This window comes from Musa acuminata, chromosome BXJ3-11 (assembly GCF_036884655.1).
Source record: "Musa acuminata AAA Group cultivar baxijiao chromosome BXJ3-11, Cavendish_Baxijiao_AAA, whole genome shotgun sequence".
Taxonomy (NCBI): Eukaryota; Viridiplantae; Streptophyta; class Magnoliopsida; order Zingiberales; family Musaceae; genus Musa; species Musa acuminata.
The window spans coordinates 30,357,157-30,379,655 of record NC_088359.1 but is presented as its reverse complement, the minus strand read 5'-3'; the positions used below and the strand labels follow the sequence as shown (position 1 = coordinate 30,379,655).

The 22,499-nt window shown below is 39.2% G+C and overlaps 4 protein-coding genes, 1 long non-coding RNA gene and 1 pseudogene across 5 annotated transcripts; 3 read left to right on the top strand and 3 right to left on the bottom strand.

Annotated features, from left to right (window-relative positions):
* Window positions 1-323: 323 nt before the first annotated feature.
* LOC135653217 (ubiquitin carboxyl-terminal hydrolase 3-like) lies at window positions 324-8,584 on the top strand. Its single transcript, XM_065174946.1, has 9 exons — window positions 324-482; window positions 850-981; window positions 1,070-1,123; window positions 3,566-3,671; window positions 4,648-4,706; window positions 4,790-4,864; window positions 6,120-6,168; window positions 6,850-6,926; window positions 8,299-8,584. The coding sequence occupies exons 1-9, from the start codon at window positions 417-419 to the stop codon at window positions 8,386-8,388; spliced, it is 708 nt and encodes a 235-aa protein (XP_065031018.1). The 5' UTR covers window positions 324-416; the 3' UTR covers window positions 8,389-8,584.
* Window positions 8,585-8,797: 213 nt separating this feature from the next.
* On the bottom strand, window positions 8,798-9,724 carry LOC135653218 (uncharacterized; annotated as a pseudogene).
* A 15-nt stretch (window positions 9,725-9,739) lies between these two features.
* On the top strand, window positions 9,740-11,166 carry LOC103972639 (uncharacterized). The gene is made up of 2 exons (XM_009386985.3): window positions 9,740-10,786; window positions 10,934-11,166. Exons 1-2 carry the CDS (start codon window positions 10,327-10,329, stop codon window positions 11,017-11,019), a joined length of 546 nt encoding a protein of 181 aa, XP_009385260.2. The 5' UTR covers window positions 9,740-10,326; the 3' UTR covers window positions 11,020-11,166.
* A 252-nt stretch (window positions 11,167-11,418) lies between these two features.
* On the bottom strand, window positions 11,419-13,122 carry LOC135652612 (protein NRT1/ PTR FAMILY 4.6-like). The gene has a single exon (XM_065173674.1). The coding sequence runs from the start codon at window positions 12,317-12,319 to the stop codon at window positions 11,534-11,536; it is 786 nt and encodes a 261-aa protein (XP_065029746.1). The 5' UTR covers window positions 12,320-13,122; the 3' UTR covers window positions 11,419-11,533.
* On the bottom strand, window positions 12,498-13,928 carry LOC135653019 (protein NRT1/ PTR FAMILY 4.5-like). The gene is made up of 5 exons (XM_065174427.1): window positions 13,854-13,928; window positions 13,481-13,574; window positions 13,179-13,396; window positions 12,689-13,105; window positions 12,498-12,626 (listed from the first exon to the last, which is right to left on the bottom strand). Exons 1-5 carry the CDS (start codon window positions 13,926-13,928, stop codon window positions 12,498-12,500), a joined length of 933 nt encoding a protein of 310 aa, XP_065030499.1.
* Window positions 13,929-16,025: 2,097 nt separating this feature from the next.
* LOC135652224 (uncharacterized) lies at window positions 16,026-19,216 on the top strand. Its single transcript, XR_010502088.1, has 2 exons — window positions 16,026-16,231; window positions 18,776-19,216. It is a non-coding gene; the product is annotated as an uncharacterized LOC135652224 (long non-coding RNA).
* The last annotated feature ends 3,283 nt before the right edge of the window (window positions 19,217-22,499 follow it).

The window sequence follows — 22,499 nt, the reverse complement described above, 5'->3', positions numbered from 1 at the left end:
CGTGTAATTAAGTCATCTTCGTCCAAAGGATTACGTATTAATATTCAGTGGTGTATTTAAGCCGTCTACATGAGATTGTGATCGAGATGATATGATTTAAAGAATTGATGTATAAAAAGAAAAGACTCCATGCATATATAATGCGAAACGCATAACCAACATTAATGATCCAACCGAACCAAATAGGAAAACAATAGAAGTGGTTTGGCTTAATTTATGTGACCGGTTCAAGCATGATTAAGTGGCTTATGCCGGCTTGGAAACGCGTCGGGTACCGTACCGGATCCGGCGATTAACCCGATTTTATCGGGCTCGGGTTCGCTACACGGTCTCCTCATCGTTGTAAGTTATGCTATTATATAGAAGATTCGAGGGATGATGGGGCGGCGTTCTGCACTCTTGGCGTGCAAGGAACGATGGCGTCGGCGTCAGAGAAGAAGAGATGGCTTCCCCTGGAAGCAAACCCCGATGTGATGAACCAGGTCTATTTCTCCTCCTCCTCTCGTCGTTCCAAAATTTTGATGCCTGTAGCCGTTCTTCATCTCTCGGGTGTCAACAATCTGCTGATCATCTTGAACTCACAAAACAATGGAGATCCGATCTCCATTTTCTCCGCTTCTCAAAATAATCGGAGAATCGAACTTGTTGTTTGCCGAAAGAACCAAAAACAGGAAGTGAAGGAACTAGGGTTTCTCGAGTTATCGTTTGGGTTCGATTCTGTGCATGCCGGATGTTCTGGTTATTCCGGAACACAATGAAAACGACGGCTCTGGGTTGCTTCGTTGGCAATTGTTTCCGCAGAGTACAAATCGGATGAACTGGGATCTAATATTTTGCTTTACGTCTCAGTTCATTTGGGGTCTCGGGGTCCCGGAGGACGTAGCTGAGTTCAATGACGTGTATGGCTTGGACGAGGAGCTCTTGGAGATGGTCCCGAAGCCTGTGCTCGCCGTGCTGTTTCTTTTCCCTTACTCCAAGGAGGTGACGTTGTCCATGTTTTTTTTGTCTATTTTTTGTTTTAATTTAGTTTTGGTTGCTAAAATCAGGTTTGATTTCCTGATTGGTCCAGGCTGAAGCTGAGAGGATATCCAATCAAGAGAAGGCATCGGGGAATGAAAAGAAGGTATGTAGTGCATAGCATAAGGTTGTAGTTTATCCGGTGTATAGTATCAGGATCCATCTTTGTGAGGGGTTGAGATGTGGTTAGTTGTAGTTTGATACATGTCTGCTGTGACATCTGTGCATTTATGTGTATGAGACTCTAAGATTTGAACTTATGATAATTTACCTAATATTACTATCTGACCAGGAATTCCCAACTTCTCTTTGTGGGTTGACATCTAGTTGTTAGCTTGTTATTTAGATGTCCCGTATATTTTAATGGAGCTTTTGAATCAGTTGTCATCTGTTGCTGTTGCTGCATGGCCGCATGGCAAATTGTGGTGACCTAGAAGAACATTTATACATTAGCAATAATGAGCGATACAGAATTTTTTTAATCACATGTAGGTTTGCATTACTCGAGAAATGTTCTGGCTAAATCCTTCATAAGTTTCTACTTGGTGTGATACGAACGCAATAGGCTTTCTTTCTACTTTGTTGCGAGCTGGACCAATTGCAAAACATTTTAAGGCTTCTGTTGGGGAGGATATTGTTTTGTTTTGGGTGGTATGCAATTAGGATTTAGTGGAAGAAAGAGTATGACTCAGATAAATAATATTTTCCTGGGTCACAAAAGAAAGCTGTGATTATAAACCCATAAACATATTATTGTGTTTGGGATTGGGTTATATGTTACTGTCTTGTCCATCCTTCTAATAAAAAGCTGTGTATTTAATATGATTTATCATAAGCATAGTTCTTCTTCCAACATGCGTATCTAATGGTTGGAGTGTCATTATTTTTTAAAAAAATTCTTATGAGAAATATTTACCATAATAAATGCATTTGGATGGATAGATTATAGGTCAAAGCTTGAAACTGTGCAGTTGATTTAGAACCTTATCAATGATGGCGAATCAAATGAAGCTTTTATTTGGAATTTTTTGTTTTGGTATAAGTTTGAAATGATTGCTTTTGCTATATCTGAATAAGAATATTTGATTGTTATGCTCATTGAATGGCAAAGGGAAAATTTTATGAAATTTGAAGTTACCCAACTTTGCAAAATTAGTAATATTCAAATAGGATATCATGCATCATATAAATGTGGATTGTATAGTATGATAGCATATACATTGGAGTTGTTTAGGTTCTTTAGAAAGCATATGAAAAAAAATATATATATATTTTTAAATTGCTTGGTATCGTTTTTGAGTGACCAAAGTTTCTCATTCATTATATATTAACAAGCTCCCAATCAACTAGAACTGGTTAGTAGCAAAAGATCAAAGCTTTAGCTATCTAGACCAGCGGGACACTGACGTGGTGGTTGTTTTCCAATTAATTACAACAGGAAAAATGATTTCTTCATTAGGAAATTAAATTACATAACCATTATAAGTTCTTGTTGGTAGATATTGTCCAGCTAAGATGCAATATTTAATTTACCATAGTAAAAATCTAGCATAAATACAATGTCATCTTTCTCTATACGTTTATTTAAGTAATTCTCTAGGTTGAGGCTTCCTGGCACCGATATTCTATTGCTGTGTTGGAGTTCACTTTTTAGAGTCATCTGATGCTGATATGATCTGTGTAACTGTAATCAAACCAATTGTAATTGTGATTGGCTGGAGCCATCTTAGTTTAGTTATTATTTTTTTATTATGGGTTAGGGGTGTGCACTCTGTTAGAATCTACTGGAAATCAGTTGGTGGCGATAATTATCAGTTGAAATCTGGTTGAGCCAATTAATATAAGTTGAAATCACCTAAGTCCTTCAGTATCTATAGACTGTTCTTGATAGAAATCGTGACTGATTTTAACAAATTAGAACTTGATCAACATGGAACTTTAGAGATTTGCCAATTTTGGTAAAGATTGGTTTTATTCGTCTATCTTACTAATTATACAAGAAGAGGAAGGGAAAGCGAGCACATGGAGGAGATAAAGAAGGAAAAAGGAGTGGGAAAAGAATCGTAAAAGGAAGTAAGCCAGATGTTTGGTCATTGTTTGTTGGTGAAAACCAACATTTAATAGGATGGCTTGTTGTGCAAGATTCTAGAGGAATGACACTGAATGTTCCATTGCTATTTTTGATGAAGGATGTCCCTTTGCAAAGTTGTTCATCTAATTATGGAAATCATGTATATGTCCATGTATACGTCAGAGAGATCTCAACCAGAGTTTCTTCTGCTTGCATGATAATCGTATGATTTTGTTGGGGCAATCACTCTGGAATTTTATGTAATGTTTCCTCCTTTACTGAGACTAATGCATTTGGCTGTTACTCAAGCATTGCAAACTTTTTGACCCTTTAGTTAAAACATCAGATTTATGATCATAGTATGAACAATGAAACTCCCTATTAATAAGGAGAACACATGCTAAAAGGTTTCATGTCTTGCTCTTTTTTTATTGTGGGATCTTCTTTGAGGTTTTTATTTCTTCATTCTGTTTGCAGAAACCAAGTGAGAAGGTGTACTTCTTGAAACAAACTGTGGGTAATGCTTGTGGAACAATTGGTGTTCTTCATGCTTTAGGAAATGCGAGTTCACATATCAAATTCAGTAAGTCCGTGCTGCAATGCTTTTATATCTGTTTTTTAGCTTACTGAAACTTCTAGTACACTATCTGAAGTCATTGGTAAAGATACTAGGCGAGTTGCTATAGCTTAATTATTCTTTTCATGAATGAGAGTGAATAGAGACTGCTAGAAAGTTTGGTACATGCATATGCAGGAACATGCATGTAGAAGATAATTTGCAACAATTTTTTTACTGAACTAGGTCATGATTTAATATGTTGAGGTATTTTGGTAGTTTATATACCGAAGACTTCCAAAGGCTAAATATTCAGAATAAGTAGTTGTATGACTATATGCTTTGCTTTTAGTTTTTTTACTAAGTATGTTCTGATATTATGACATTGGTATGACCAAATTATTATTGATAAGAACTCCACTCCTAAATAAATAAGCCGATATAGCTACTTTGACCAAAAGATGATTATGCTGTTATTTTTCGGAGAAATACTATGTTTAGGAGCACATGTTGCTCCTTAGACAATCATTGACTCCCTCCCTTGCTCATTTCTGGTTGCGTCTAAAATATGCTTTGAAGAAAAAAAATTAACATCCAGCTGAAGGTTGATCTTACATGCATGCACTTCCTTAATGGATTTTATGTATCTTTGAGTTCCATATTAAATAGCTAGATTATCAATCAATTGCAAGGCCTATAACAAATGCCTTAGATGTTTAATTATAAGAGCTGCCTATGTTCTTGTGAGTGTGGGACTTGGTGACCTAGTAAGGTTGCTCTTTTGTTCTTGGGTGACAAGGATTCAAGGCTTGGGAATAGCTTTTGGCTTGCATATTGATCCTCTCTAGACTTCACATTGTGAAGCACCTCATGCATTGAGTCATTCTCTTTTATGTTTTCTTTTTGTGCTATAGTGTTTTTTTTTTTGTTTTTGTTGAACTTTTTTTAAATTCCTGCAACTCAAAAAATCATGCAACTTTCTTTTTGGATTTTCTTTATGCAGTTGAGGAATCATTTTTGGATAGGTTTTATAAATCAACAGCCAGCTTGGATCCATTTGAGGTCGATATCAAAATTTTATTATTTTCTAGTAAGTTCTCCAATTATGTGACTTTTTTATCTGTCGTGACCCTTCTTCTTGTCAGCGTGCTGCCTTTCTGGAAAAAGACAGAGAAATGGAGGATGCACATTCTGTTGCAGCGACTGCTGGGGACACAGAGGTTATATTTTGCCTGTTAATCTTTGCTATATTTCACTTGCAATATTTTACTAAGACTTTTAAAGCTGTTGCTGGATTTAGCTATGCATTTTAATGTTATCATTTTAAAGGTTCTTTGATACTATAAAGACTTTTGCTTTAATAGTATTTTTTGTGGAACAAACAACTTGAGATGTTAAGATGGTGGTTGGCAGTTTGTCATAGGTAGGCCTCTTAATCAAATTCGGTTAGAGATTCAATCCAACATTAAATGCATTCTAGTTATGGAGAGTCTTAAAACAGTTTTAAACATATAAAGCATTTGAAAACTAGAGATTATCTAGCATAGCTAAATGTCCAGTAGATATTGGTTTGTACTGATTCATGCCAAATCAGGGTATTTGTAATGGAGAATCTGACCAGTTGCCAGTTGGAAGGGGAACACTTAAACTTAAAAAAGAGAGGAAAAATGAAACAATGGCTGTTGGCATATCCTTCTTTTTAGGTGCAAAATAGGAAGGGGATGAAGAGCTAGAGAAAGAAAGGGAAATAAGGGAAAAGACTGATTGCTCATTTCAATGTTAGGATTCCTTTTTGGCAAGAGTTTTTTTGCCTATTCAAACCTGTTATCATGTGAAGCCTTTTATGCAAACCATGTACTTCCTTTTTTCTCAGTAGTAAATTAGTTTATCAAGCCATTATGTTGCTTCAAGTTTCCAATATGTTGTCTTATGTAGTCAATGTTATTTATAAGTTTGTCACGATGTCCTCCAAATCTTTGTGTCTTAGTGCCCCGACATCTTTGGCAACTTTTGGTCTGTTTTCCTGGTTTCTTTGCTAGTGAGGACATAAAGGGACTTCATTCTTAGATCGACCTAGTTCAGAGATTCTTCAACCTAAGGTAGTATTTTATGCTGTTGAAATGGGTAGCATGGATTGTATTTCTTTATTAGGTTATTGAGGTTCTTTCATGAAAATGGATCAGTAGCAATGTAGTACAGATGGGACAGGCTCAATGCATAAAACATGTACTTTGATCAATACTTTTCTTTGCCGTGCCCACAAACCAAATGTGAATACTGAATTGGGCCTGCTTGATTTCTGATATAGCCTGCCATATAATCCACACCATTCAAGGCAAATTGGTAACATAGATTCTTGGTAGACAGTTTTGGTGATTAATAATTAGATTCTGCTATTTTTAATTTTATGGGCCAGTTACATCCTGTATATTTCTTGTATCTGTTTCTAAAATATGTTTGCAATTGTTTTGCCAGGCTTCTTCAGAAGTGGATGAACACTATATTTGCTTTACATGTATAGATGGTAGGGATGATGAAATTCTCCTATAATTCTTCCTTGTTGATTGGAAATTTATAGGATTAATGTCAGAAATGGTCCCTAAACTATACCTTAAATGGTAGCCTTAGAATTTTATTTTGTTCAAGTTAGTCCCTGAATGTTAATGAGTTTGGCATAGTTTGTTCCCGACCCGCTAAACCTATCTAGTTGGCCATGAACAGTGGTTTGTATTTTTTTGATATTTGAATCATTTGGGTATCATTGTGCGTCAGTCATCATCACAAATTAGGGCTTGGAGTGGTCAGGGAAGAGGAAGATGGGAGGGGGTGGAGGGGAGGAGGAAGATGTTTCATCTTCATCTCGATCTATCTCTTAACTTTGTATTTTTCCTCTGTCTCCCACTTCCCAACTCCAGCCTTATTTCGGGTTGGCTGACGTGGTAAATATGGTCATGTCAGCAGCCAACTACCAAAAAATGTTTTTTAATTCCTAATAAGGCCATCTGAGCCCACTTCAGGAATTTAATGGTGCCAGGCTGACAATGCCTATGTTTGATGGCCAGTTTGAACAAAATAAAGTTTAGGCTTTGATGCCATTTCAGATATAGTTTAGGGATATTTGTGCCACTGATCCTTGTTTAGATTAAGACACTGCTATTATTCTATCAGGCTTATGCATAATTGTCTTGTGTTCATCTTTTCCCAGGAGAACTTTATGAGCTTGATGGAATGAAATCCCAACCTATAAGTCATGGTCCTTCATCGCCTGACAGCTTATTGCAGGTAATGCTTATATTTTATCTTACTTTTGGTTATAGTCTGCATTGTTTAATCCTGTGGTGGTAGATGCATAATTGTAATGAACTCAATCAAGCTATATACCAAAGGATGCATATGCTCCAGAAACAATTTAGGTAAAAAGAATGTCTGAGCATTATCTAAATTTCTTCGACCTATTTTTGCCATAGGCATTAAGATGATATTCTATGTAAAACCATGTCGTGCTCGAAATTAGTTTTTTCGTGTCAAACCATTTTTTGTGCATCTTCTCTCCACTCTTCTTTCTTTTTTAAATTCTAAGACACGTGATTAGGCTTACTTGTTACTCGGGGCATCAGTAATAATTAACATTGGAAACTTATCTACTATTAAATAATGTCATCCACTGTTAAGTAATGTCAGTGGTTCTATAATTTTGTCCCCTCCAATCTGTCTGTGGTTACCTTTGTTAGGATGTAATAACACGAAGCTTACGTTTGTTAGGATGTAATAACACGAAGCCATGTCTCAACTAGTTGGGGTCAATCTTTTCTGTCGTTGAGATAAAAGCAATAAAACCTTTATTATTAAAACATTTGTTACCTTATTAACTGTGTTCATGTACTAAATCAAACCTCTAGTTCTTTCGTTGTCTAAATTGTCTTGATGTCCAGAAAGTTAAGTTGACAGTTGGGAGTTGTGGTAACAACTGCTGAGAGAAAATTGGTTACCTTGCAAGTGTACTCGTCATCATTTTTTTCATTGTTCTTTCCTCAAAACTTGCTCAAGAAAGGCCACTGACTTTTTGATGCTACCATTCAGTTAATAGCTTGGAAAAATAACCACAAAATAACTTTTTTGATTCATTCTATATGAGCTTTTGGTTGAGAAGGGCTTGGTGATATCATTGGTAATAAGATGGGCACTGTTTCAAGTCAGGTATATGGTAGGAAGGATAAACTTATTTTCATTCACAAGATGATATCATTTTATAGTACGCAGATATATAAACTTAAATGCTTTTATAGTAATGAAAATATGGGTACATTTGGTTTTCTTGAAAATCAGATATCGAGTCGAAAGGAAGTCTTATGAGATCAAAGTTGTCTGTCTCCCTGTTGATCAACAGCTTGGGTTCCAGCAAAAATAATGTATTCTATTTCTTATATGATAAGTTAATACAGTACAGTAATTACCAAGTCTTGTTCAAAAAAACTGAACAGCTGAATGCATTCAAACCAATTATCTGCATCATAAAAAAATTTCCGACAGAAATCCTAGGATCAGGTGTCATCTTCAGAGGTTTTGTTGTCATGGATTTTCCTTTTATGCTCTTGCTCTTATATATTTATTTGTTTTCACCAAAATGAAGGTACCTATTCTCTTTGTTCAACAGGATGCAGCTAAGGTTATAAAAGCTCTGATCTTGAAGAACCCCGACTCAATGAACTTCAATGTCATGGCTCTGTCGAAAAATTCAGGATGATCCATCTGATATCGCACTAATTTTGCTGTCTACTATCTAATCCAGCACAGTAGTCATCGGATATTATGTTTTGTAGTAGCGGCAAATTGACGTCACCCCTTACTGAGATTTTGTATTCGCAGGATCCTGATATCGATGATGACTGGTCTCTGAGCCTCTGGTATGGTTAATAAATATTATTTCTCGTTATCAGGTATCGGCACTTGATAGTTCCAACTTCCAACAACATTTGGTCCGATGTGGCTATGTGATGCACATGCAGAACAGTATTTTACACAAGTTATCTTTGCAGATTTGTTAATCTCAGGGAATGATTGGAAATGCTGATGCCTGACATGCAGTATTGAATTCAAGCATCAGGAGGTAGCTTTGATTTCAACATCATCATCACCACGAGAATCAACAAAGGTAGACGTGAAGGCTCATTCCACTTGACACCAGGTGTTTCAATGCGACTCCGAGCATCAAACCTCTGTGTTGTACAGCGAAACCACGTCACTAAAGAACGGATCTCACCAGGATGCATAGAACCACATAAACCCCGTATCACTGCAGGAAGTAAAAGGAAGAAAGGAAAACCTAGCAAGAGGCCGCCGTATATCTGGGAGGCCTTCTTCCCCGAGGTGAGGGAGTTGCCTCCCAGCCCGAACTGCTGGTTCTGCGCGAGCCCCGCGATCTCCACACTCTCGAAGGACTTGGCGGCCCCGCAGGTCGGCCACCTCCAGTCGTCGGGAAGCTTCCGAACTGTAACCCGGGTGGAATCGGGTACGACGACGGGTTGCCGGTGGCCTCGTCGTAGCGGTACCCGCAGGATCGGCACTCGTAGATGCCGGTGTTGAGCATCGCGAACCGCTCCTCGTGACGGCGAGGGTCGAGCTTCTTCACCTCCTCGTCTGGTGGTGCTGGCTGAGGCGATCGGCTGTTGCTGCTGCCCTCCGGTTGGGAGGACAGGGGCTTGTCCTCCTTGGAGACATCGATGGAGAACCTGGCAGGTTGGTTTCTCGAAGCTCTCATAGGAGAGGAAGAGGCAGAAAGGACTCAAAAGTGAGGCAGGGCAGAGGGAGGCTGGTGTTCGTGGGCTTGGAGGAGTAAAGACGGTGGAGGCAGTGGAAAGGGGTGGTCAGTCTTGCTGAGGCCATCTCTTCTATTTTCTCTCTAGAATCAGATGTGAGGTTTCATCAAAGAATCGAGAGAGTTCCGAATGGGGAACGGGGAATCTGTTGCGAGCGATATGCTTGTCCACTCTGTTTCTGGCAGGGAAGGGAGAAGGGGCGAAGAAGGGCGGGAGGAGAATCAGGTGCGGTGATGAAACACGACACGCCACCAGCAGAATCCCCCGCATGTGGAACGAGGAACCTGATCGGCCACACGTCACTCACTCAAGAGTGCAACCGTGCGAACAAGTGTCCCGTATGAGCCCGATTTGTGGAACGGGTCTTAACCGGATCACAACTCGGGCTGCGCCTGATTTGATATCCCGGGCAACCCCGTCTGACGATGATCTATATTTACGACGCAAATATCAGACGGTGATGCACGTCGCATCATGTTGCACGACAACTAAATCAAGAAACATTTCTATTGCACCAAATCGAGTTCGATTTCAGTCTGTTACCAATTCAGAATCCGATTCGTATTGCAATCGTAAATCCAACCTCACCTTACAGTATCCTAAGTGAGTTGAGATAACATATGACTCGTGTCATCCTCTCTTGATGCCCCGTATATCTCGCGATCCTGTTTGATTCCGAGTCGAAATCTAATATGATTCCTGTAGATACATTCGGTAAACGTTCTTGTTTCCTTATCTAATGCCAATCAACATCAATATCAAATCTATCGAGTTCGCCGACTCCTACCCTTACGGTCTCTTCCTTCACTCCGTCTATATAGAAAGCTCTCTCTCCGTCTCTCCAGAAGCTGCAGTACAGACCCGACATGGCATATAACCATCATATAGAGGTTGAAGACGACTCCGAGATGAAGGAGAAGAGAGATTGGTCCGGTCGCTTGCCGCGCCTTTCCATGGGGAGCGAGGGCGAAGACGAGGTGGCGAGATGTAGCCGCTGCGGCCAGCCGTTGGACGACTCAGATCAGGTGATGTCATCGTCGAGCATGGCGTCGGCAGAGAGGGAGCGGCGACCAGATCGAGCACTGGAGACGAAGGGGAGCCACGCTGCGCCGGCGGAGTGCCAGCTCGTAGTCCGGGTGCCGGGTGGGTCCGGGCCGATAAGCCTGAACAAGGAGGAGGTGAAGGCGTGCCGTGATCTCATGATCGGGTTTCCCTGCGGCCATCTGAGGGTGGAACTCCCTGTAGCGTTCTCCGACATGCAGGCGGACGCCGCCGGCACCTGCGACGACCTTTCCCCAGTCGCCAACTGGAAGATCGCCAGCCCAGGTTCGATCAATCGACTGAAACTTGAAAGAAAAGTATATATGGCCTCAATTAATGGGAAGTAAATATGGTGACTACATCTCCACATCTATATTCTCTTCTACAATGTTGCTAATGGAAATAATGACAATGATGTGTAATGATGAACAGATGACGACCCGGAGAAGATGAAGGCCAGGATCAAAGTATGGGCTCAAGCCGTGGTTCTCATGTCTGCTATGAAGTCACACCGCTGACCACTTGTTGTTTGCTCATCGACGAAAGCACATGATGATACGTGTAGATCTTGACAGCCGCATCTACATTCCTTCAGTCAAATTTTGTAATGATTTCTTGATATTTCTCTTTACAAAGTCTCTCTCTAATGAAAAGCTTCGAACTAAGTTGGGACTTTCAGGGAGTATTAAGATTTAAAGTATTATATTATGAGATTATAAGATTCTTATATTTTTATTTTTAATTAATTATATAGAATTTTAGAAATAAAAATTTCTTGATTTAAATTATTATATATATATATATATAATATAACTTTATTTTTTTTTCTTTATCTTAGGCAAATAATAATTTACTATTACGATCTGAGAAAAGATTACATCTCTCTTTCTTCACATAACTGTGCCAGAAGAGGATCCGTGCGCTACATATAACTTGGTTCTGGCAATACTACAAACATATAGATAGATGGAAGCTGTAAACGAAGCAGCATCATTTTCTTCCATCTGCAACCCTTGGATTGCTGGCTATCCATCAGATTAACTTATCCGGAGACACAAGGCCATTGATAGAGCGCTCGGCCGGTGCATCAGTACTCTTAGCGTCTTCCGGAGTGGCCGCCGCTGAACCTTCCGCCCTGTACTTGTACCATTTGGCACACATGAGATAGACCCCAAAGTTGAGGCAGCTCAATACGGCGAGGAAAGAGTAGAAAAGTTCCAGGCGGTTCGCGTTCAGATCCAGCCCGTGGAGCCATCCCTGCCGGCTTTGCGTCAACCTCCCTGTGATGCCGTTGATGGCTTGCACGAAGATGGAGCTGAGGAAGTAGCCGAAGGAGAGGGAGAGAAACGAGAGGGATGTGGAGAGGGAGCGCATTCCGGCCGGCGCCTCGCTGTAGAAGAACTCCAGTAGCCCAACCAGCGTGAACATGTCGGCCACCCCGAATATGCCGTACTGGAAGGACAGCCAGAAGAGGCTGATAAGCTTGCCGTCTTGGACGGCCGCGTTGCGGCGCTTCAGCTCGACGGCGGCGGCGATGGCCATCGAGACGGCAGAGAGGACGAGGCCGACGCCGACGCGCTGGAGGTGGGTGATGCCGGAAGGGTGACCGGTGATGCCGCGTGCGAAGGGGATGAAGACGAAGTTGTAGATGGGGATGAGTATGGACATGAAGACGACGGGGATGACGGGGATGGAGGCGGCCGGGACCTCGAAGGAGCCGAGGTGGAGGTCCATGATGTTGCCCTGTTGCACCGAGAAGGTCTGAAGCTGGGCGAGGCAGGTGTTCATGAGTATGGTGCTGGCCAGGATGGGGAGCATGCGGATGATGATCTTTAGCTCCTCTACTTGTGTTACCGTGCACACCTTCCATGGCTCTGCTCTGGTGTTTTCCGGCAGCACCGCTGCTTTGTCTAAGAACCTGGAGACGACGACCCATCTCTCTTCATTCCATAGTAGTACTGAAACCAAAACAGAGCCGACATGTATTTACAGGACATCACCTCAATTGGCTGGAATGTGGTAGCTTTTCTTCGACATGTTCATCCACTTTCTCATTGATCTCATACAGATCATCAGAATTCTGAGGCACGGCCAGCTTCCGATTCTTGAATGCAACAACTACGACCTGAAATATAAGGGAGTCAATCTTGCATTAATCTAGTGGTTCTCCGAGGAGGCACTACAGACCTGAATGAGCTTGAGGAGGGGGCTGTCTCCTGGAACGCGGACGAGGTAGAAAGGCTTCCCGGCAGCGAGGAAGGCGAAGCCAAGCAAGGCGAGCAACATGGATATCAAGAAAGCCAATGACCACTGTTTCTTCTCGGTGCTCACCCAGACGATCACCGTCACCCCCACAGTGGCGCCCAGAGTGACGCTGAGCAACATAAAGTTGAAGTAGGTGGTGATTTGGTACTTCTGCTTGGGGTTCTTCTTGTCGAACTGGTCTGCTCCAAGCGCAGGGAACGACCCCCGTGTCCCTCCGAAGCCTATCGCCAAGAGACACAAGGTCGCGTGGAAAAGCAGCGCGTTTCGTCCCTCCAAGCGACATGTCGGGCAAGGACGCAAGCTGCTCTTGTAAGCTTGAACGGCGAGAAGGATGTAACCCTTTGTATGCATGCAATCGGTCAGTACAAGACGAAAGCACAGTCGGTAGCTTACAACAGGTCGATCAAGTTACCGCGATCTCGAAGAACCCGAAGAGAAGAGCCGTGTTGAGCCTGGTCATGTACGTGTCGGAGATGAAACCTCCGACGATGGTGAGCAGGAAGGTTGCACCCACGAAGTTAGTGAGAGTGGTCGAGGAGCCAGCCAGATCGAAGTGCATTACGTACATGAAGTACAACACCAAGCTCACCATGTTTGCTATGAAGCCAACATTCTCCACCCCCGACATGGCTGTACAACTCCGATTCATATGAGTGATGCGTTATGGATCCACGAGAGGTGTTCTTTTGAGATTTAGGATGCATGATTGCTTACCGAAGACGAACATGGCGGCTCTGAATCCACCTTTTCTTGTCTTCCCAGATGTGTGGGGATCGGTACCGGCCTCGTTGACCTCCATGCTCTGACCCTGCATGCATCCATGAAGAAATACATGAGGTGTTAGCCGCAACGAGGAAAGAGAAGAAAGAGCTGATTAGGAGCAGCAGCTACATGGACTGCCATGGTTCACAGCTCAGAGGCTTGCGATAGCCGGGAGGAGTGGAGGAGAAGCGGTGATGGAGCATGATAAAAAGGTGGAGAAGGCCACATAGTGGACGCCGCCGCACGGCCGGCAGATGGCTTCGAGGTCTCCGTCTCCGCAAGAGGCCGAGGGGAAAAACGATTGTAGATCCGGGCCGAATCACACCTGAGGAGGTTCACGGTCGATGTGGTCATCGCCCCTGAAACGTCCAGGGTGATTCCGCCTGCCCACCAAGGACATCCCACCGCGCTCAAACCCTTGTCACGGGTGGTTCGGTCCACCTAACTGTCCTTTATCGATGAAAATAACCATAAAGACGAAAAGAAAATTATATATATATATATATAAACATTATATGTATTTAAAAATATAGAGATATTACAGATATTTTTCAACCATTTAATTCCTTTATATATAAAAATATACAAATTTTCATTTGTATTACTCCAATAAACTTAAATTAATAATTAATAATTATTTTTACTAATGAATTAATAAATATACTAAAATTTTACTAAAGATCATTGAATTACGAGACCATATGTTTTATAGTTTTGAAACAATTTAGTGAAAACTAACTTAGATGTTTGTCCAAAGTTGATGCAAATTATATTGGAATTGTAACTTTCACTAGATTCACTGTTTTACAATACATACACTATTTTACATGTTGAAATAACACAATAAATTTGAGACTAACTTTTAGGTTTGAGTTTTCTCGCCCAAATTTTTATCAAGTGTTTAGGTCATTTGGACCAATCCATTAATACGATATATTATTTTTAAATTTTAAGCAAAAATAGTGCATTGCATATTAGGAATTATTTTTTCTGATCTAAATTTTTATCATGTGATTTTGACCAATTCAAAAGCTTAAATGTCAAAAAAAAAAAAAAATATATATATATATATATATATGGATTTGTGATTTTTTGTGAAAATGGAAAAACAAGCTAAAAATAAAAAAAAAAATAACATGAAGTTCACAAGCTGAATAATTCATAAAAATATCGAATAAATTTGCTAAAATAAAAAAAAACTGATGACATATAGCCATTTGGGTCCAATTCATTCCTTTTAAAAAAAAATTAGGCCATTTGGACCAATCCTTCGATATGATGCATTGTTTTTATGTTTTAGGCAAAGAAATAGTATATTATAAAATATTTTCTCTAACCCAAATTTTTATCAAGTGTTTTGGACTAATTTAGAAACTCAAATATCAAAAAAATATTATATGAAACTATCATTTTTTTTATGTAAAATAAAAAAAAGACCAAAAATAAATAATGATGTATATTTCACAAGCTGAATAATTCATAAAAAATATAAAAAATTACCTAAAAAAAAAACCAATAACATATGTATATTTGAGTCCAATATAAAACTTTCCCAAAATTTTTAGGTATATTGGACCAATCCTTCTATGTCATGCTCTATTTTTTAGATATTAGGCAAAAACAATGCATCATATATTATGAATTATTTTCTTTAGCTTGAATTTTTACCATATATTTTGGACTAATTTAAAATCTCAAATGTCAAAAAATATTACATTGATCCATCATATTTATATGAAAATGAGAAAAAAATTATCTAAAAATAAAAAAATGACACAAATTTCACAATCTGAATAATTCATAAAAATATAAAATAAATTCCCTAAAAAAATTAGGGTCTTCACTTGGTCTTTCATCGTAGAGAATTTATAATTTTTATCTTTCTTTAATTTCTCCTCTGATATCTTCTCGATTTTTATTATTAAAGTCTCGTTATCATAGTAGGCTCCTCTTCTCTTCTCCATGTGTCTTTTTAATTTTATAGAGATGGTGTGTATACTGTTTTATTGGAATAAGTTTGTAGATCACATATTTATATCATTTATGTAAATATTTTTCAAATTGCTTTGGTATAATTTTATGGACTTCCTAAGTGTCTTGAGATATGTCTCATAGCTTTTATACTCAAATTTTGTTCTTCTTCAATTTTATCCATATATATATATATATATGATTTTTTTTATGAATTATTCAGCTTGTGAAATATACATCATTTTTTATTTTTGGTCTTTTTTTTTATTTTTCATAAAAAAAAAAGATAGTTTCATATAATATTTTTTGATATTTGAGTTTCTAAATTAGTCCAAAACACCTGATATATATATATATATATATATATATATATATTCGAGGTTTAAGTTGTTATATGTAGAATGAGAAATAAATTTATTATCTAGTTATCTAAAAAATTAAAGGCCTACCAAATTAAAATTGATTTGAAATGAATTCGAAATTGAACGGGAAAATTTACCTTTTCTTACACCGCTAGCCTTAAAATGCCAAACGCAAGCAAACTCGACATGTTCGACTCCTCTGCCTCTCGTCGCCAATTCGGCCTCCAACCCGCGCTTGCCTCGGCAAAGGCGGTGGCGACGAGGCTTGAGCCTGCCTCCGGTGGGGGGCGATGGCCTCGCTGGCTTCATCCCCAGCTCGGTCGTCGCTCGGCCGCTCGACAACGAGGACAGATTCGCTCGGCTTTATTAGGTGATGGATCCTTCCCGTGCCGCCAGATTAGGCCGTTCTTTTGAGTTTGAGGGACTTGGGATTCTAGTGACTGTGGTGGAAACGTTACTACGTGATAGAGGGGTTGTTGTTTTCTTCAGCATGTCGATCAGCGAAACCTGGCCGTGGGTATCAAGTTTGATGTAAAGGGTGTCCTAGGTTTTAGTATGGTACAAGTAATCTCCATCGAAGAGGTGAGAATCGCCTTGTTCTTGTTTGCATCTTATTTTGTGAATCATCCGTACCAAATCAGGCTTCTTTATTTCTGTTTAGGATACATAATCTATAGTTGAAGGCACATCCTTCGTAAAAAAACGTCTAAATTCAGTTTTCTACTTAAATTTCTTCGCAGAAGTAGGAAAACTTGGCATTTGTCTTTTCTGAAACAAAGCGGAAGATTGGATGTCTTTCGATTGTCATTCGTGATATAGTATAATAAGTATGAGATTTGATCCATTTAGGCCTGCTCTTGAATGTAGTAATGCAGTATATAGAGATCCATTTTATGCGGTTGGTCAAGATATGGTTGGTGTGGAGCTCATCGAAGTAATGCAATATATTGGAATCCATTTTGTGCATTAGGTCAAGATGTGGTTGGCTATAGTACAAACAGGCTTTCGTCAGCTTGGAATTCCATGGTATGGCTTACTGGTATTGGCAGCTATGACCGCGGAAGGCCATTTTTTTCTTATTGCAAGTGTAGCTTTAATCTAACACTATCAATTGCCTCAAAAATGTAATCGTCATACTGAAAGGGCCCCCATGAGTGTAAGAAGAAAAAACTTATGCTTTCATCTTTGTCTCCAAGTCTCCCTCTTGTTTGTTGCTACTAACTTATATTAAAAGCGATGTTTTCATCTTTCCTTTTCCTGGATTTACCTTATGTGTATGCTTCTCTCCATGAGATTTCCATATCTGTATCTAAGTTCTGTACACTAGACCAGAAGAATTCACGTCCTGTTTGCATGTCTAATGTGAGTATCGAACTGGTGAATGACACTGGTATTATGTGGCTTATCATGTTCCAACTCTGGTAGGGTCCTACTAGAGATTGTACGGTAGGTCTCAAGTTGAGCGATGAACCAGTATTAGTTTTTGCCCTGATGTCATATTGTCACAAATCACATGGGCCTTGTTTTTGGAAAGAAGTGATATTCAGCTGCACTTTTGAGGTTGTTGATGATCACGATACCAAATTACATTATAGCTTTATCTGATATAGGACTGTTGGTGGTATCAAGAGCTATTTTATATTTAGTTATTGCAGATCACTTGTGGTTGTTGTGTTCATGTATATACTTGCCTTTTCTATTTGATTTTTGCATGTACCAAGTGGCATACTACTGGCGGTTTTATTAAGTGCAAATTGGCAGAGTGCTAGATTGGCACAGAGTTGATGTCTAAATATAACCCATGAAATGCCATGTCAAAGAGCATGTACCGTACTGTCACAGACAAAGATGTAAACACGGTGTTTGATATAATGTTCGTGTATATCCTGTCTTCCAGTTTTGTTCGTGCTTTGCATAGTATATAGAGGGTTTACAGTAGGCTTGACAATCTTATTTTGATTGGGTTTTATGGTTGTTTCAGTCTTGTAAATGTAGGTTGTATGTAGTTGTTGTGCAGAGGCAAAACAGTCCAAAAATAGACTATCCAGACAGCCATTTTGGGGTTTTTCTAGCTTCGCTGAGTGGTGCGGAGTGTCAACCAGCATAACACCCAGGAGCTACATAGGTGGCACATGGCTGGATGGGCCTTTGGGATAGTGTCCAGAGGTGGTTCGCTACCTTGTTCCGCAGCAATGTCAGATAAGCATTTATGGAGACTTTTGGTCATGACGGACCATCTTGGACCCTTTGTCACGTGATCGTTCAAAATTTGTGAAGTCTATGTTTGTAATTTGCATTGTCTATCAAATGTTTGTTGAAATGACTGCTTGTGGGATCCCAAGTTAAACGCTTCTTCTAACCCATCTTTTCTTTTGCAAGTCCTTAAGAGATTATAAAAGATTTTGGGGAGATTGATCCTTTGCAGATGAACACACAAGAGTGCTGCTTAACCTAGGCAAAACCAACTAAGTCCGTGACAGTACTGACATCTAACCATAGCCGTGAAACTGAAAATAGTATGTTGTTTACAGCAGCCGGTTTGATTTTTTTCCTTTAACTTGTTGTTGCTCAAAGAAATTGATTTGCTTGAATTGTCATGTTCTCCAAGTTCTGACTTTCTTTATTTATTAAGTTGAGATATAGATTAGATCTTTGAAAAAACCTCCTGATTTGTACAGTAGTGTTTTTCGGTGATTGATGTTGAAAAAAATCTTTTGTCAAAGAAAAAAAGAAAATGCTATGTTGTCCTTAGACTTTTATTTTAAATAAGGACATGAAGCTTCTTTGTGTTTATCCTTCTCCATCAGAAAAAAAAAGAAAAAAAAAGATAGTATTTGGCCATTGCTGACTATTGGAAGTCACTTCTGCCTCTAATTAATCATGAAGTTTTTTTTTTGGTTTATTTTCTATCTAGAGCAGGGAAGAGGGCATGAACCTGAATTTGAAGGAGAAACGGTCGTAAGAATGGCCAGTAATAAAACGGATCATTGTGTTTGGAGTCTTTGTTGCTATCCACTACAACAGGCAGGACTGCAGTTCCCCGTTAAACATGTAGTAGTGTATTTTTTTAATGTATGCAAGGAACATACAAGCCTTCTTCAACTTACGCTGGCTGTTTGATGTTGCAAAGTTGATGCAGCATAGTTGCTACCCCCCAGTCATACAAGATGCATCTCCTTGAAACTAGTTGTATGGTTAAATAAGTTTAGCATTGGCTTGTGAACTAGTTCTGTAAGAGGACCTATAGAGTGCTGTTTATAGTGCTTTTGTGGTCTTGTTATCATGATAAATTATTTTGAGCAATGTGCTTGTACCTTGAGGGCAATAATTATATTTGGCAAGAATTATATGTTTATTTTTCATCTCCTTTCACTGCAGTTGATGATTTGAATTACGTGGGCTCAGGCTCAGATGGTTTCACATATATTTCTACTATGTATGTGTTGACAGATCTTATCTTTTTCGGTTTAAGAGGCTTCGGAAAATGTTAAGAGCAGAAATGAATAATGTGGTTCCAATGTACAGGTTTTACTTATCCTTTTCATTTCAGCCTTTCAGAAAATACAAACAGCAGAAATAGAGGCTTGTAACTATGAAAGATCATGATCATGCGAATGGAAGTAGTATAATATCTGAAGGAGCATTCGAGGTGAATTTTCTAGTGAGATTACTTCGGCTTTTGCTTCTAGGTAACAGAATTCTGATGCTTCTGTTTCAGAGCAATAGGTAGAATTGTGCATGTCATGCTTTGTGGATGAGAATGAACAGTTGTTTTGCATCAGAATTGGTAAAATTCTAAAAGGTCCTAATCCTGATTGCAAGGTGGAGCATTGATATTGCATTGAAGTCGATTTCTTTCTTGGGACTTGATTCAGTATGCCATTTTGTTTCTCCATGATGTTGCAACTGTTTTGTAGAATCAGCTTTAATGCAGATTGGAGCCACTGGACACTATTTCTTCTGCTTGTAAAGCCTTTAAGGTATCACCAATCTATACAGAAAGTCCAACTCTTGTTTTCTTTCGGCATGGTCCCCTGTTTCCTTGAGTTTCAACCTCATTGTAATAACACACTTACTTTCCTTTGTTGCAAGGGGTAAAGGAGAAAGGATGATCCTCTTCAAGGAAACCAACACTAGTTTTCTTTCTGCATGGCCCCCATTTTTCATGCTTGCCTCTCAGTTTTCCCTTGTAGCTATGGGAGTGAGAAATATAAGGCCTGGAAACTTGAGCAGGTACTTCCTTTATACTCTTTCTTCTAACATGAGACTAATTGCAGGATGGGGGGACCACTCCACTGTCCTGACATAGCATCCATGAGAGGAGTGATTTATTGAATGGCTGCATCAGCCTTGGATGACTTTCAATTCCCCAAGTGGGGTTAGTTCCCTCCACAATTCAATAGGAGGAACAAGCACCTACTCTGAATCCACCACAATATATAATTGTCCAACCACAGCATTGTTGAGTTTTTAAATCCTTTCAGGTTGCAGTTGGGTTCCCCACCTAGGTCCCTCCATTTCTTTTGGCACTTGGATGACTGCAATGTTATTCTCACATTTTATAGTAATTTCTTTCTACCTCTGTCCTTGTTTTTCTTTCTCTTTAAATGGGAAAACATCTAAACTGTGAGACAACTTTTCTGGTAACATGATGTTTGCATGTTTTTTTAATAAATTCATCATCTTGAATTACCTACCCTTGAAAGAAAAATTATCATTTGTTTTTGGGATCATAAAGTAGAAACAATTCTGCATTGATAAACTTTTTTAAGAAAAACTGATAGTGCAAAAAAACAAAAAAAGGTCTAGAAATTTAGCAAAAAGAACCCAAGAGAACTAATCATTTTTCTGCTGTACATTTAATACAAGTTGTAAAGGCTTGCCATGTTGATCTTTTGAGGGCCAAATAATGTATTCTTAGTATAATTCTTGGATGCCAAGTGGCCCTCTAATCTATTGATTTGTGCTAACCACACCTTCAAATCACTTATAGCTGATAATGTTAAAAATTCAAACCTTTTTAACAGTCAGATGTTCTCATTCAACTTCTTATATCAGACAATTGTGAGGCTTTAGAGAGACCTTAAACAACAGGCTTTTGACTTAATGCTCCTCTTTGCCTGTCCCTTGGCAGAGAAAGTTGCAAGGAGCTTATTTAACTGGTTTCATGTTCAGAGTCTTGTTCTGCCTTTAACTTTTGGGTTTAGATTGTTCTGAGAGAATTGTGAGTGGAGGAAGAAAGTTAATTGGGCTAAATTTGTGTTTTTCTGAAGAAATTTAATTCGTAAGGTTAGGATTGTTGATTGTGTTCAGGAGGCTGTTGCTTGTAAACTTCATGATGTTAGCTTGAGTTTTGCTACATATGCTAGTTGAAATCAACGCAATAATATCATTGCTTTCTTTATACAGGCGATACATTCTAACTATATGTTTATTTTTGTTGTTGTCGAAATATATGTTGTCTGATACTCAATGAATTCAGAAAAAAAAAAAGCTTTTTTCTACTCTTTTTATTCATTTCAGAAGAAGTTCTCAAAACTATAATTTGCCTGGATCTGCCATGCAGTCTCACTCACGTGAAGGTCAGAGCAGAACTCAGAGTCCTTCCTGATATAGTAGTTTAGCTGCGTGGAGAAAAATAATATTGCCATCCAAATCGAAGTGGCAAGGCAAAAGGGTGGAGCCTTCCGTTTCGATGGCCAAGGACGAAGACCGCGAGGTTGAATAGTGCTTCTGGCAGCTTATGCTAGCAAAAGCCAAGATGTTACAGTGATGTATGAGCGTGCAGCTGTGCACAGACTTGGGCATGGGACCAAAATTTATTGGGGAAGAAGGATATTTTGTACCTTTCATCAATATTTACTTTTGATCTACTGGAAGGATGAATGATATTTTAATGGTACGATTGCAGAAACTTGTGATATTATAGCAAAGGCGTTGAAGACCACAAGTAATTTAATTCAGGGAGATGTGGCTGCTGCAGGACTCTGCTATGTGCATGTGTTGTAGATTCCCATCGCCTGCATTACTGCATCAGCCTGCTGCACTGCCTCGTGTTCCAAAGCTAAAGAGGCCAAGAAAGATCTGCGCAAGGGTCGAGACAAACTGAAGCACCACTGTGGAGTCAACTCCAGATGGCCAACGACAAGCAGAGTTTTGTCCAAGGTAACTGATAAAACAGTAACATTGCAGATAAAAAAATAAGTCTTTTATGAGTTTCTATTATGGAGATATTCAACCTTTGAAGCCATCACCTTCTACCTCACAGCCATGTGGACCCCGAGGTGAAAGAAAATTTCCTATTCAAATGCTCAAGGTGGTGAAGGTTGTGAGGATTCTTTTGAATTGTGCTTTGGGGTTTGGTCTTTAGTTACACTGTGATGTGGTCTTTGGATTTGTGTGATAATCAAATAGAAGAAAATTACTCTTTACACCTTGGGTTCGCTAGAGACTTATTTCTCCTATTATTTAAACTTGAAGTGGATGGATACATCTCTTTGTTGACTTTTTTAATTGACTTTCTATATAAGATCAACAAAATATCTATTTTGTCTCCCTAATTATACTTGGTGGTCCAACCAACTCTTTATTTGTCTCAGAAAAAAACAATATTGACAGGAACTGATTTGCCCTTCTAA

Bases quoted from the DNA above. Each gene is read 5' to 3' on its own strand.
- LOC103972639 (XM_009386985.3), top strand. From the start codon at position 10,327: ATGGCATATAACCATCATATAGAGGTTGAAGACGACTCCGAGATGAAG. The intron at 10,787-10,933 runs GTTCGATCAATC...AATGATGAACAG, and splicing joins CTGGAAGATCGCCAGCCCAG to ATGACGACCCGGAGAAGATG.
- LOC135652612 (XM_065173674.1), bottom strand. From the start codon at position 12,319: ATGCTCCCCATCCTGGCCAGCACCATACTCATGAACACCTGCCTCGCC.
- LOC135653217 (XM_065174946.1), top strand. From the start codon at position 417: ATGGCGTCGGCGTCAGAGAAGAAGAGATGGCTTCCCCTGGAAGCAAAC. The intron at 483-849 runs GTCTATTTCTCC...TTTACGTCTCAG, and splicing joins ACCCCGATGTGATGAACCAG to TTCATTTGGGGTCTCGGGGT. The intron at 1,124-3,565 runs GTATGTAGTGCA...TTCTGTTTGCAG, and splicing joins CATCGGGGAATGAAAAGAAG to AAACCAAGTGAGAAGGTGTA.
- LOC135653019 (XM_065174427.1), bottom strand. From the start codon at position 13,928: ATGTCCTTGGTGGGCAGGCGGAATCACCCTGGACGTTTCAGGGGCGAT. The intron at 13,575-13,853 runs GTGTGATTCGGC...GGATGCATGCAG, and splicing joins TCGACCGTGAACCTCCTCAG to GGTCAGAGCATGGAGGTCAA. The intron at 13,106-13,178 runs GTAACTTGATCG...ATGCATACAAAG, and splicing joins TCGGGTTCTTCGAGATCGCG to GGTTACATCCTTCTCGCCGT.